Source organism: Mytilus trossulus, chromosome 10 (genome assembly GCF_036588685.1).
Source record: "Mytilus trossulus isolate FHL-02 chromosome 10, PNRI_Mtr1.1.1.hap1, whole genome shotgun sequence".
Classification (NCBI taxonomy): domain Eukaryota; kingdom Metazoa; phylum Mollusca; class Bivalvia; order Mytilida; family Mytilidae; genus Mytilus; species Mytilus trossulus.
Genome location: NC_086382.1, coordinates 41,403,810 through 41,418,917, shown reverse-complemented (window position 1 = coordinate 41,418,917; position 15,108 = coordinate 41,403,810). Strand labels below are relative to the sequence as shown.

The 15,108-nt window shown below is 31.1% G+C and overlaps 1 protein-coding gene across 2 annotated transcripts; it reads right to left on the bottom strand.

Moving 5' to 3' along the window:
• Positions 1-9,874: 9,874 nt before the first annotated feature.
• On the bottom strand, positions 9,875-11,741 carry LOC134687359 (myticin-B-like). Of its 2 annotated transcripts, none has more exons than XM_063547594.1 (4): positions 11,695-11,741; positions 11,238-11,327; positions 10,551-10,758; positions 9,875-10,086 (listed from the first exon to the last, which is right to left on the bottom strand). In XM_063547594.1, the coding sequence occupies exons 2-4, from the start codon at positions 11,284-11,286 to the stop codon at positions 10,041-10,043; spliced, it is 303 nt and encodes a 100-aa protein (XP_063403664.1). In that variant the 5' UTR covers positions 11,287-11,327; positions 11,695-11,741; the 3' UTR covers positions 9,875-10,040. The 2 variants fall into 2 exon arrangements, with proteins under 2 accessions (XP_063403664.1, XP_063403666.1); XM_063547596.1 differs by having other exon boundaries at positions 11,699-11,723.
• Positions 11,742-15,108: the final 3,367 nt, after the last annotated feature.

The following is a 15,108-nucleotide window of genomic DNA, read 5'->3' as shown; positions in this document are numbered from 1 at the left end:
AATTAACAGCTCAAAGAATGAATCATTTCTAGTTCTAATATTGAATATAATATATCTATATAATTCGTCAAAATATCAGTTCAACAATGTTATATCGGAAAGTTTTGTTGTTTTTCCCTGGCCGGAATTCGAGCCCGTGCTACTGAGATATCGTGGCACCAAATCGCCTTTCCCTATTTTTGACGTGCTAGAACGCTTGACAACCCAGACTACAATAACAAAGCCTTCGGAGGCATTGGGTTTCCTTTCCTCGTCAGTTTTTATCTAGCTTCGTTAAAAAAATTCATTCATTCAAAAAAATAAATAAACGGTACATGGATATATAAGGCGTGCAGAAGGAATATTTACAGATCAACCGACCGTGCAAGGGCTGTATAGCCAGTCAAGGTCGTTAAAAACTTCCATTTGTTGTGATTTACAGATCAGTTGAATTATCTATCGTAGAGGATTTTACAAATAAATGTTGGTTGAAGAAATAATTCTATTTTTAGTAAGTCTGAACAAGTGACACCTCTACAGTAATGATGATACCAGCTGAGGCCGAAAAAACACATTTTGTATATATAATTCTTCTAAATAACAACAATGTAAGATCTGTAAATTCTCGGTGGAATTTTGTTTTTGCTCTTCCCTCATCTATATATACCGGGATTCGAACTAATGCTACTTTGAGATAGCGTGACACCAAATCGCCTTGCACTATGCCCGGCACGCTAGACCACTCGACCACCTAGACTCGACAAAAATCAAGCGTTTATTGGCCGAGTGTAATCTTTTCTCGTTATTTTTTTGCGGAAGCAAATTTTTTGTCCTTCCCTAGCCGGGATTTGATGTGTGTATGTATATATAAAGATTCAAGAATTGCAGTGTTCATTGCTGGTTCTAGCTTTATTCAAACTCAGTTCTCCAGCATGGTACGACTCTTTAGTGTACACATTGACGTCGTCCTTATTGAGAGCCAAAATATCAAAATATTTAAAAGTGATATTAAATGTTTGTATCAGATGTTGTTTCGTTGTGTCTTTGCTGATTTTTGTCATAAATTGTAACTCATGACAATACAGACGTCCGCAAAAAGTGTTACACATTAGTTTCCATTGGAATTCCAATAACTTGACGATAAACAAAGTCTCCAAAAGCGAACAGAACTTAAAGTCATACTTTTGATAAGTATCAGTTTATATTCAGGCCCATATATTGATATAATATAATAATATCAATTTCAGAAGAAAAAACACTTAACAACTTGTTTCGCATAGATCGTTGTATTTCATTTGATGAGAAGAATTTCTACTCAGATTTATTTTCACTTCACACAAACATGACATAAATGTAGGATTATTTGTATAACTACAATATGTCTTTCTGGTATCGAATGGCCCAACATGTTCGTACTTTTTTGGTATTTTTGACTTTTTTGGATTCGAGCGTCACTGGTGAGTCTTTTGTGGACGAAACGCGCGTCTGGCGTATATACAAATTTTAGTCCTGGTATCTATGATGAGTTTATATATCCACAAACAAGAGTTAGGATGTTAAAACGTGTCCCTAGGTATGAGTTGGTGGGTCAGCTCTGCATTTATAGACGGGGATCCAGTTGATGACCATGATCAAGTTTTTACTATGACCCTCAGACCATCCATCGGTCCAGAACTTAAATACTGTAATATAACCGAATTAATTAATGAGAGTATAATTAAGAACACAAATAAAGGTCTCTTTAGATCCATGCATCAATAAATAAGACGAATTTAACATTGGTTCATCCCTTTCAAGACAATAACACATATTACATAGACTGTTACTGATTCTGTCTTATAATTTAATACGCCAGACTCGCATTTCGTCTACATACGACTCATCAGTGACGCTCAGTTCAAAATAGTTGTAAAGGCAAACAAGTACAAAGTTGAAGTTGATTGAGGACCCAAAATTCCAAAAAGTTGTACCGAAAAACCTTAGCGGTCAGTGAAGTTTAATAAGTTATACATGATACGACTAGTAACTTTTTCATATGGCTCGAGTTAAGATATCGCCACATATAGCATTAGCAAAGTGTTACTATTTAATTTCTATTTGTTAAAACAAAATAATAAAATTGAGAATGGAAATGGGGAATGTGTCAAAGAGACAACAACCCGACCAAAATAAAAAAACACAACAGCAGAAGGTCACCAACAGGTCTTCAATGTAGCGAGAAATTCCCGCACCCGGAGGCGTCCTTCAGCTGGCCCCTTAACAAATATATACTAGTTCAGTGATAATGAACGCCATGCTAATTTCCAAATTGTACACAAGAAACTAAAATTTAAATAATACAAGACTAACAAAGGCCAGAGGCTCCTGACTTGGGACAGGCGCAAAAATGCGGCGGAGTTAAACACGTTTGTGAGATCTCAACCCTCCCCCTATACCTCTAACCAGTGTAGAAAAGTAAAAGCATAACAATACGCACATTAAAATTCAGTTCAAGAGAAGTCCGAGTCTGATGTCAGAAGATGTAACCAAAGAAAATAAACAAAATGACAATAATACATAAATAACAACAGACTACTAGCAGTTAACTGACATGCCAGCTCCAGACTTCAATTAAACTGACTGAAAGATTATGATTTCATGATATGAACATCAGGCACAATTCTTCCCGTAAGGGGTTTAGTATCATACCATCATAACATATATGAGAAGAACATAACCCGTGTCATGCCAACAACTGTTTTTAGAATAAATGTGTTTAGTTCCGACGCAAAGACCTTATCAGTGACTCAATATTAACGCCAAAATATGCAATCTTTAATGACTTGACAACAGTATCGTAATTATATCCCTTCTTAATAAGTCTATTCAAAGGTTTTGTAAGTTTATGAGGTGAATACTGACACCTTTGTGCGTTAAAAAGAATATTTCCATAAAAAATTGGATTTGAAATACCTGAACGTATAAAAAGTCTGCATGTTGAGCTATATTTACGAATGATGTCTTTATACCGATGATAAAATTTAGTAAATGTTTTGACTAGTTTGTGATATCGAAAACCCTGGTGTAATAATTTTTCAGTAATACATAAATTTCTCTTGTTAAAATCTAAGACATTGTTACATACACGAGCGAATCGTACAAGTTGAGATATATAAACACCGTAAGATGGTGACAAGGGAACGTCACCATCTAAAAACGGATAATTAACGATAGGAAATGAAAAATCATCCCTTTTATCATAAATTTTAGTATTCAGCTTTCCGTTAGTGATATAGATATCAAGATCGAGGAAAGGGCAGTGGTCGTTGTTAGTATTAGCTTTATTTAAAGTGAGTTCACCAGGATAAATTTCATTAATATACATGCTGAAGTCGTCATTATTGAGAGCCAAAATATCATCCAAATATCTAAAAGTATTATTAAATTTGTTTATCAGATGTTGTTTTGATGGGTCTTTGCTTATTTTTGTCATAAATTGTAACTCGTAACAATACAAAAAGAGGTCCGCAATAAGTGGTGCACAGTTAGTCCCCATTGGAATTCCGATAATCTGACGATATACGGAATCCCCAAAGCGAACAAAAATGTTATCTAGTAAAAATTCAAGGGCATATATAGTATCAAAGCATGTCCAATTAACATAGTTTTTTTGTTTATTGCAACTAAAAAATGACCTAAAAGAGTTTGAACATATATATTCACATTCTGATTTTTTGAATGCCCATTTAATTAGATGTGTGAATTTTTTCTTAATGAGAATGTGAGGCAATGTGGTATACAGGGTAGAAAAATCAAAACTTTGAACAGATTCAAAATCACCAATATAAGCATGCAATTTATCAAGTACTTCCAACGAGTTCTTGACACTCCAAAAGTAATTTATTCCACTATTTTCGAAGGCCTTATTTGAACAATTTATTATAAGGTTTTTAATTGTACCAAGTGTGCTGGTAAGAATAATAGACAATTTAGTAGTTGAACAATGGCTTGAAGACGAAATAAATCTATATTTGTAAGGGGTTTTGTGTAGCTTCGGAAGCCAATACATAGTTGGAACTTTCATTGTATTTGGCTCTGCTTGTAAAGCGGTGGCTAAAAGTTTATGTTTGTTACAGATTTCGTTTTCTGAAAATGGAGTCAGTTGGAATGTTGGTAATTTGGTGATTTCCTTTTTCAGAACCTCGATGTAAAATTTACGTCAAACAATAATAATATTATTAGCAGCTTTATCGGCCGGGACAAAAACAAATTCCTTGGTAAGCAATCATATCGTTTTTTTACTTATAATTCTTTTCTTAAAAATATTTTTAAAATCCTACAAAATATATGAGAAAAAGGTAAAATCACAAAAATTCTGGGAATACTCCGAGGAAAATTCAAAACGGAAAGTCCATAATCAAATGGCAAATTCAAATGATAAAATATATAAAACTAATGGACAACAACTGTCATATTCCTGACTAATTATAGGCATTTTTCAAATGTAGAAAATGGTGTATTTAACCTGGTTTTATAGCGCTAAATCTCTCACTTGTATGACAGTCGCATCAAATTCCGTTATAATTACAACGATGCGTGAACAAAACAGACCTAATACGTAAACTATTCAAATTTGGTTACAGCAGTCATCACTGTGTTACAATCTTGTTTAATTATCTGCCTACGTTCATAATGCTTAAAATGGTTGTTTCATTAAATATTCATGCCTTTTATAAGATACAAGGAGTATATTTAAAAGTTGTTTTGAGCAAATGTTTTTTTCTTATATAAAAGTTGTAATTTTCTGTCACATATTTGCTACTTTGATTTTTATCTCTGATTTAAATAGAGAAATAACAACAACAAGGACACTTGAGATTTCCTTTAGTTAAAATGTATTTAAATGTTCACACAAACCTTTGATACTAGCAGTCAACTATACAACTATACATGTACTTTAAAAAAAATATAGGATATGTAATTTCCTGCTTTCCATTTACATGTGCGTTTATACGATGCAAGCATAAAATATTTCTTTTTAATCTAATTAAAGCAAACGAAAATGAAGACATATGATATGTCTTTGAATAAATAAATGTTTCTACGTACTTGATTTTGTTAACAACATTTTGGACAATTCTCAAATTATGAAATGTCAGTGACTATTTGGAAAGCTTATACATGTTATAGCTGTGTTAATAAGATACATCAACATTGTGACAGACAGGGAGGTTGTGAATGTTTATCAAAAAGTTAAAAAAAATCAAATAAAACTTCGAGCAAAAACTAAAACGAAAAGTACCTAATCAAATGACCAAATCAAACGCTCAAATACATCAAATGAATGGTTTACAACTATGCCATTCCTGACTAGGTACATTTCAAAGAGCCCGAACTATCAAACATGTTCATAAATTAACCTGAGAATGTTGGAAAGTAACCAACGACAAAAATCATAGTCGTCACTGGTGTTTACCAATTGTTGTGTTTTAAAAAAGGGAATCTTGTTACTGGTGCAACCATATTTTGTAATGTGTCTTGTACTTATTTTTGAATTGTCTATGTTGTTTCTACTAGTTAAAGTATATTAATTCTATCCCTAACTATAGTTAGAGAATGTTCATGGCGGATTGACATTTTCATCGTTAAAAAAAATTTAGGAGACTTTGTCCATTTTAGTGCTGAGTATTGTCTTGATGTGTTTGACTACTTATGACTCACCAGTAAACTATGACTGATTATAAAATCTAATTAAAAAAATTGGTATTCGTCATTGATTTTTCACCAATGTATTTCAATAGGAATAACTATCCGTGAAATATTTTATGCCAATATTTTCATCGGGAAAGAATCTGTGGAAGATGTTTTTTGAATTATAGTGAATACGATTCTATATATTATAAGATGGAATTACGACTAAAAAAACCAGCTGTTTAAAGCTGTTGGACTTGTGATACCCTCGTTTATGTATATGCTAAACAAAAAAAGTAAAATCATTTGATTTAAATTTTCCTCTATACACAGTATATCCACGAAAATAATTGTAAGTTCACATTGTTAATAAATAGAGTCAACAGTAGTGTATCGCTGTTCGAAAGTCATAAATCGATTGAGAGAAAAAAAAATATGGTAACAAAATATAACCGAGGGAAACAATGTTTCTTGAAAAATTCTACATTACAGTACTATGATTACGACATTTTGTTTTATGTGAATGGTTAATCATTCAATACCTTGATTGCAAAATTAAAAAAAAATAATCTGATAACAAATGTTATTTGGTCTTTAAAATATAGTTATGCGATATGTAATATCGTTATAAGCGACAGACCATAAGGATATATAGCCAAATGTTTTGACTTCCCGGCTATATTTCATTCCTTTGAAGGGATTTTGCAGTTTAGGACACCAGTTTAAAGATCACCCTTAAACCCTTTGGCATTTTCAGAAGGAGAAAATGCCATCAGTCGATTGGTTGCATGCAAGAAAAATTAAGAAGAGCAGGTGATCATTAAGAATTTATATCGTCGAATTGATAGACATGTGTATCAAGATTTCAAGAAAACAAGTGGTAAACAGAAAAGTCAGCGATAAGTTAGATATTAGTCATATAATCCTTACACGCATTTATATAACCACATGGCTCAAAACACAACTACGCGTTTAAATAAAATGCAAGGACAAACCACAATTTTCGTCTTTCCATTTCAGCGTATAAATTATATACTTATAGAAAAACTATACCACTAAACATTGTTTCAACTTCGTACGAAAGGTAGGTACAATTAAAAAATACTTCTATCATTCTATTGAAACTGAATTGATCGGTGAATAATTAAATAGTTTTCAGCATGATCTTTCAGGTTCTCTTTTATTACATTCATTTGAATTATGATTCAATTACGTAACGACATTTTGTGCACTATCGGAACATTCAAGCAGCGCCTGCAATTGGAGTATATATCTCCCTATTGATTCGAAATTTCCGGGCTTTGCTTTTTATCATGATTTCCATGATAGAGGTTTGCTGCTCACAGGGAAGCTAGTAAACAAACATTTCTAAATGGGGAAGTTGAAATCATCCCTTCGTATATTGTACGGGCGCCATCACGAGTTGGTTGACCTTTATGGAATACCCGTTTCACACATCTTATCGGGTATGTTCCTTATGTCGTAAATTAAATCCCGTTCTCTTTTAACGAATGTGACCTTCCGAATAAGATGTCTATATACTATTGTTTTTTCAGTTATTGAGATGTTTTTTACAGAAACATAAAAAATTAAATTAACTAATTTTAATTTGTTTCTATCGGTTTTAGTTTGTAATGAGAATTTAATTTCTCACAATTGATTGATGACTTTTGAACAGCTGCATAAGAAGAGCATTGTTATAAATAAGCAAATATACGACATGGGTTTTTTCTTCATTGTTGAAATCTGTTCTGATACCTAAGTGATGTTGGTATCTTGGTATGATACGGCATGTGATACGGATTTTGCCATGTATTATTCTATTTGAATTTAAACATAATTCTGATATTCAGTTAAAGTATTCTGAAATTGCAATGTATTGTCAATAAGTTTTCCTGGGGAAATACTCTAATATTTTTGAATATGAAAAAGTGTGGGAACAGATTTGTGTTGTTTGATTGGTAATTTTTCATATGACTTATCTATCAACAGATGCCAGTAAAAACTAAGACTGTGTGGGCAAAAGCGACTCAATTAAAAGCACATGAACACTGTACAGTAAGTTCACTAAAACGACAACTTCATAATGAGGAAAAAATGAATTAAAGTAAAATATATGTAAAGCATGAGTAAAAGAAGATGTAAAAGTACATTGTATATGAATTCCAATGTTGTATGGTATACGATGTAGTTGAACATTGGAGAAGAGTAATTCGATTCTTTTGATGTAAGGGTGAGTAGCATGCTTTAAGTTCATTGCATGGAATAATATCATTTGGATGATACTATAATACAGTTACAAAACATCAATGTTTATACTTTAAAATTCAAATATGTATAATTGACTTTACTTGATTTCTTCCTAGGGCTTTATATTGAGTTGCACGTCATCGCTATCATACAAGTGTGGACTAAAATGTATATACATGTACATATTTTCTATACATAGCTTCTGTTGTTCCACTTATACATGTAGGTTTTGTTATATATATTACACCGTTGGTTTTCCCGTTTGAATGGTTTTACAATAGTCAATGTTGATGCCCGTTATAGCTGGTTGTTCGATGTGAGACAAGGCTCCACGTTGTTTACTTTTTAAATTGTTATTTGGATGGAGAGTTGTCTCATTGACACTAATTCCTATTAGGTTGTAAGCATACTTTTCCAAAACCACGAAAAGGCAATTTTTCCTCGTTCCATGGAAATTGGTACCCACGAAGAGACATGAATCCTGTTAATACATTAACTATGACCTACTCTGATTCATGTTTAAAGAAAAAAATATTTCAATTTGCAAGAAGGAAAATAAATTCCGTTTAAAAATATTTGCATTATGTTCTTTATTTTTTTTTAGCATGACAAAAAACAGATGAGTTAATGCATGTATGGTTCAAAATAAATTTTTAGAATGAAAAGAAAATCATAACTATTCCCTTTTGTTGTGTTTTAAAAATCTGATGTATGATTGATTGATCGTTGTTTACTCCAGGTGCAGTGCCAAATCTTTCATAAATCTTCGATTGGTTGATTGTTGTTCAGTGGCGAATATTGCATGCATGGTCAAGACGAGAATAAATTTAAACAACGGAACCAAGGGCTAATGGATTATGTGAGCACACGGTTGAAGGGCTAAACAGTTATGTTTGGAAAGCCAATTCTATCTAATGGCTAAGGGTAATGTGAAACACTTAAAACTTTATAAATGGATAAAAATGAAATTGAATCTGCAGTATTATTTACATAGATAAAAAAATATTATTACAACTTGTTTTGACCTTTGAAGGAAGACAAATACTAGATAAACTTTTACTATTTATCAATCGATTACAGAACTGTGATTCTGGGTGGGTAAATTGAATATTTGTTTTACAAAACCGTAACAAAGAAAACAAAAGACTTTGCAACATGATTTTCACCCAAAACTTGGGGTGATCTATTCAGGCATGGTACGCAGATCTTGCTCTACATGTGACATCTGACATATTACCCTATAAAATACGCTAATGACCCATATAAAGTGACATCACGCAACTGCCGATTGGTAATTGACTCTTATATATATATATAAGACATAACCATATTCTGGACCATTGGTCATGTAAAATATTCCAACCCTGACACTTGATAGAATTTGAAATAACAAATGGGTCCTTCATTGGATAAAGGATTTGAATAGTAAAGTTCTTGCCATACATAATTTGTTCACTTAAATTAATAGTGAATATCAAAATGAATACTTGATTTTATTGATATTGACCACTTTGGTAGTTTTGATTTGGTCCCAAATACCTGTAAAACTACTGCTGCGTATTGGTTATTAAGACATTCAACTATAATAAAAGAGGAACGAAAGATACCAGAGGGACAGTCAAACTCATAAATCGAAAATAAAATGACAACGCCATGGCTAAAAATTAAAAAGACAAACAGACAAACAGTAGTACACATGACACAACATAGAAATCTAAACAATAAGCAACAACAACTTAACTGTGATTCTCGGTGGGTAAACTGAATATTGAGAGTGTTTTACAAAATCGCAACATACAAAACTAAAGTAATAAGCTTCTCAAACTATTTTATTTGGACATAACGACATCAACAAAGAAACAAAATATTCAGAATTGCACAAAAACATATTTTTGCATAAAAAGTGAAAGGAAAACAAATAGTGTGTACTGTAAAACTAACTACTACAGACTGATATAAATCAAAACGCACTACAAAGCATTATCTAATGTTTTAATGTTAATTCAAGCTGAAAACGCCGAAAGTGTATGACAGAAGATTTAATACATTTTCAAGTTTACAATAGACTTTGCACAAAGGGTTCACCATCGAGGAAAGAAGTATAGCTGATTTTCTAAGTTTGCTCTTGATCAAATATCTGTCTAGAACATATCCATTTCTTGGTCCAAATTTTCCATCCCATTCATTCTGAAACAAAGTAGATGTTCTCTTATATGTGGTGTTATTTTCACAAATTCAATCAAACGTTTCAAATTACATGGGTTTTTTTCCTGACTATTCTCGTGCAATTGACCAGTGATCGATTTATGTAAAAATGTTTTTGAATGTAAATAATAGAGAGACGCAATAAAAGATATTTTATCTGCCTCCCAACACTTTAACCGATCTAAGAAAAAATATATCCCTTCCTTCTCTTGCAGGAGTAGTTCACAGGTTCAGGTGTTTATTTTTTTCAATGACTGAATAATACCATTCAGGCGATAACGACATATTGAATTAAGATGAAATGTTATATTTTCAAAAATAATCAATTATCTGTTTCAAAAATTGGCAAACACCTTAATTACAATATATGTTGGCATGCAGAAAACTGTTTTTTTAAATTTCTAAATGTTTATATTGTGTAACGAAATCTAGTAATGAGTACTTACATTGGAGAGTTGTCCATCTCGTTGTTCTGCTCGTTCACATTCCTAGCGCTTCCAGAAAGTGCCAATGGAGACTCAGCTCTGCTACAATGAAGGCAGTAGCAAATTTTGCCAGGGTGAAGTAGGTAACATCCATATAATGAGCAACCAGCAGACCCACAGAACCTAGCACAGTAGGTTGATGTACAAGGAATTGATTGGGCTTCCTGAACTGAATAAGTAAAAAAGTAAAATGAAAAAAAAAAATGCTTAAGTTTCGACACAAATAACGATGCCTGTTCAAAAGAGAGGCTAATATACAACAGGGACATTTATCATCATAAGTTGAAAATAAACTGACAACGCCATGGCAAAAAAAAGGAGAACAAATTAAGACAAACAACAGTATATAAAGCATAGCATAGAAAACTACGATCTGAACAACACGTATAAACAAAAAATATTTGTTTGAATATTTGAATGATTTAATTTTTATTACAAAACATATTTCAGTTGTAAACATTAACAACTTTCATACTTAAAACAGTTATTATCAATGACAAATTATTACAATAAAGTAGTATAATTTAACACAATATACAAATATGTGACTCGCAATCAAATTTTGGAAAAGTTTTCTTATCTTAAAAAATGTTGGATCTATACTTTTAAAATACGTACACACAGATATATTTCAATAAAGATATTTACCTCCAACAATGACTGCCACAACAACAGCTAACAAGATTGTTGCCTTCATGTTGAATGTTTTTGAGTTTTGAGGAATACTAAATTAGAAACCTTAAAAAAAAAAAACATGAAATGTTTTATGTGATGTAGTCTTAACGACAAACGTCGTAGGTAAAGATTGTAAAAGGTTTCGATCTCAAAACACAACATGAGTATTTCTAAATAGAATGAACGAATTTTAGGAAGCAAAATTATATGAAGCAAACTGCATTGAAATAAACATTTAATAGTACGATACTTTCTTTATGTTGTCGTACTGATTTTATTTTTTTTCTGGGTTTTGAATAATTCTGTTTTTTCAGTTCTCGTCAATTTATTGAAACAATATTAGAATGAAACGATTTAAAGAGTTGAAAACAGTTTCGCCAATGCCAAAACAAATAAAGAATTTGAAGAGTAAAATAATCAAAATACTGACCTACCTTTCGTACAATCTTGTAGAAGTTAAAGACATGTATATTAATATAATGTATATATATGTTCTGAACAGGAAACACGGAAACTGTGGTTGCGCTTTGCACTAGATTTAAAAGCGTAGTATTTGGTCAATGTCAAACTGTCAATAATATTGCCAAAATGCATTGCGTAAAAGCCGACTTTTTTATTTTTCCTTTCTTAAAAGCTAATATAGAATATCTACATCATCTAATTAAATTATGGTCGTCTTCGATTTATGACTTATGTATTTCGAAACATCAAATTTAAGTTTTTCTTTATTTAAACTAAATGAAGGCAACAGTAGTTTACCGCTGTTTGAAATTCATAAATCGATTGAGCAAAAAAAAAATCCGTGTTACAAACCAAAACTGAGAGAAATATATCAAATATAAGAGGAGAACAAGGACACAATAGAAACATAATACTAAAATGTAACGTACACAGAAACGAACTATAATATACCTTGATTTTTCAAAACTTGAAAAATCAGCCTCTTATTTTTGATGGAATATGATAAAATATTTTTAGAATAATATTGAAACATAGTTTATGAAAACTATGGCATTTAAACAAACAAAAAAATGTTTGAAAAAAATTATTTATCTAACCACAATTTTAATAACAAAATGAAGTGTTTTTTGTACAAAAATATGCATTTTACAACTTTAAAATACGTTTTTTTAATCAATTTAGAAGATCAAGATATTCTAATTTCTGGAATTTTATTTATCCCTAGTTGACTAAGATAGATGATTTGCACGTACTAAAATTTTGGTATTAAATGATAAGAAATCATTAATATATCTCAAATCTCAGAATTTTTAAACGAGTTTTTTTGTGTTTGTCTTGCAGAATGTTCTCCGTGAATTCTGCTTTGCAGGGTACAAAAAATAAGAGCAGAAGGGACAAACAATTTTTACCCACTGGTATACTGATATAAAATCAATCCATCAAACCCAAAAATTATGTTGACGATCATTTAATAATATCATCTGCAATGATTTTGCTGTTGAGATCAGTGTGTTTTCAACAAAGTAGTATCTGTCATGGCTTGGTTTTATTTTTTTTTATTTTGTATATTCGATTCCCATTTTTATAGAAGACAGTTCCTATTAAATCAGATAAACGAGCCGATTTTCAAGGTTGCTCGGGGAACAAAAGTGATCAGTTTAGAAAAAAATCATATGTGGATTTTCTTCAAAATTAAATAAATGTACTTTTAATATATGAATATTTTTGAATTTTGTTTTACAACGAAATTAAAACGGATATGAAATACATAGTTTCTTTGATAAAACAATTCCTTAAAAAAGTATAAAACAACTAACTAATTTTCAATCAGTTTTCTCTCGTAAATTTATTGTCTTTTCTTATACTGTTTTGCAAAATAATGCTGTGAACGCCCGACATTAATAGGAAAAAACAATAAAAAGCATTTCCTAAAGTATTAATATGAATGTCCGACCAAACATGCGTGTAAAACCCCTAAATACGTGATCTGCATCGTTTTCCTTTTAAAACAACACAGCAACATCGGATATGTCAAGAATAAAAGTACAAGTTCTCAATAACAATGTAGACACAACCTTGTACTTTTTGATGGAATGACAGGGAAATCACAATCTGCTTTGCATCCGTAACATGTAATACAATTAAAAGTTGTAAATTGTTATTGACTATTAAAAAAGACTCGTTAAATAACACATCATAATAATTAATTTCAATGTTAATAACTTCCAAAATATCAGAAAAAAGGCGAGACTTTCTTGTTTCCTCTATAAAAATGATATAGTCCTTTTGAAATTGGTCACTTGCAAGGTTACAACTATTAAAATATGTTCCCTATGAATACCAATTGGGGATGCAATGTCGAAGAGCATATGACACCGCCAGTGAAAAACGATGATAAAGACGAACAAATCCTCAAAATGTTCTGTTCTGACACAAATAATTAAAACAGTCCACTAAACTAATGATGACGTCTGTAAACTTTGTAAGGGAGGACTCCAACTTCAGTGATTTGAACGGTTTGTCCAATAGTTTCCTTGTGAAAAGAAAACATCTATCAAGCTAGGATATCATGAAATACTATCTCTGGAATATCGTATCACCTTGTACATATATAATATATAAATAGAAGTTGATGAAATGTTTCTTATCAGAAAAGGAAAGTTGACAACTTTGAAGCTGACATCATCCTATTTGTTCTGAACTGACCTTCAATGTCAATTTCTAGATGTTAGTCAAGATATATGTCAGACTTAATTTTATCTGTGGTATACCATATTTTACATTTGTCTAGAATGAGATGTTCAAGAAAGTCATAAAAATTTGGGTTGTTTAATGAGATGACAACATCTTTATAACTAGAAGGGAAGTTTATTATAATATCATTGTTAGCTTTTTTTTCTTCTTCTCAAGAATCGATAATGTCAAGAGAATATTTTGTTTAAATCATAGTGATTTATTTTATAAAGTATGATTTCTAAAAGAAGTAGTTTTATTTATGTTGACAATCCCTTTTGATAAAACAAAGTTCTTTAAATATGTCTTGAAGTTTGGAATAGGTTTATTAGTAAATAAATAGGAAAGAAGTTACACATCTCAATACTATTGCTAAAGGGTATATACTTAGATGGTATATGTACACAAACAAATCTTTATATCATTTAAAACCATTTAAACGAGAAAACCAACGGTATTATCTATATAAAAATTTGTAAGGGTTCCGCGGAACCCAGTGTCTCGCCTTTTTTTACTGTTGATCGCAGGCTAAAAAAAAATGAGGCAAACAATATTCCTCTTGATACTATCTTATGATTGTAAGAAGCTTCTGTCCAAGTTTGGTAAAAATCTAGGATATTTAATGAATCTGATAAATATTTCGAAAACTTTAACTGCAGACTGTGCATAATGTTAAATGGAAGAAAATCTAAGTCCATTTAAAAGTAAAATACAGCAAAAATGGAGTTATCTTTTTACAAAATTTACTTCTAGATACTATCTAATGATCATGAATAAACTTCTGTCCATTTTTGGTACAAACCCAGGATAGTTTAAGAAAGTTATTAAAATTCTAAAAACTTTAACCACAGAGTGAATGTTATTGCCCACGCAGAAAAAAACTAAGTCCATTTATAAGTCAAATATGTAAAAAATGGAATCTTATTTTTACAAAATTTACTTCTGGATACTATTTTATGATCATAAACTTCTGTCCAAGTTTGGTACAAACCAAGGATAGTTTAAGAAAGTTATTAAAATTCTAAAAACCTTTAACCACAGAGTGAATGTAATGTTTCCCCGCAGAAAAAACTGAGTCCATTTATAAGTAAAATACGAAAAAAATGGAATTTCATTTTATACAAAATTTACTTCTGGATACTATCTTATG

What these genes read in the sequence shown, in the direction of transcription:
- LOC134687359 (XM_063547594.1), bottom strand. Translation starts at nt 11,286, where the DNA reads ATGAAGGCAACAATCTTGTTAGCTGTTGTTGTGGCAGTCATTGTTGGA. An exon ending in TGTGGCAGTCATTGTTGGAG is followed by an intron (nt 10,759 to 11,237) that starts GTAAATATCTTT and finishes TTACTTATTCAG; the next exon opens with TTCAGGAAGCCCAATCAATT. An exon ending in GAGATGGACAACTCTCCAAT is followed by an intron (nt 10,087 to 10,550) that starts GTAAGTACTCAT and finishes ACTTTGTTTCAG; the next exon opens with AATGAATGGGATGGAAAATT.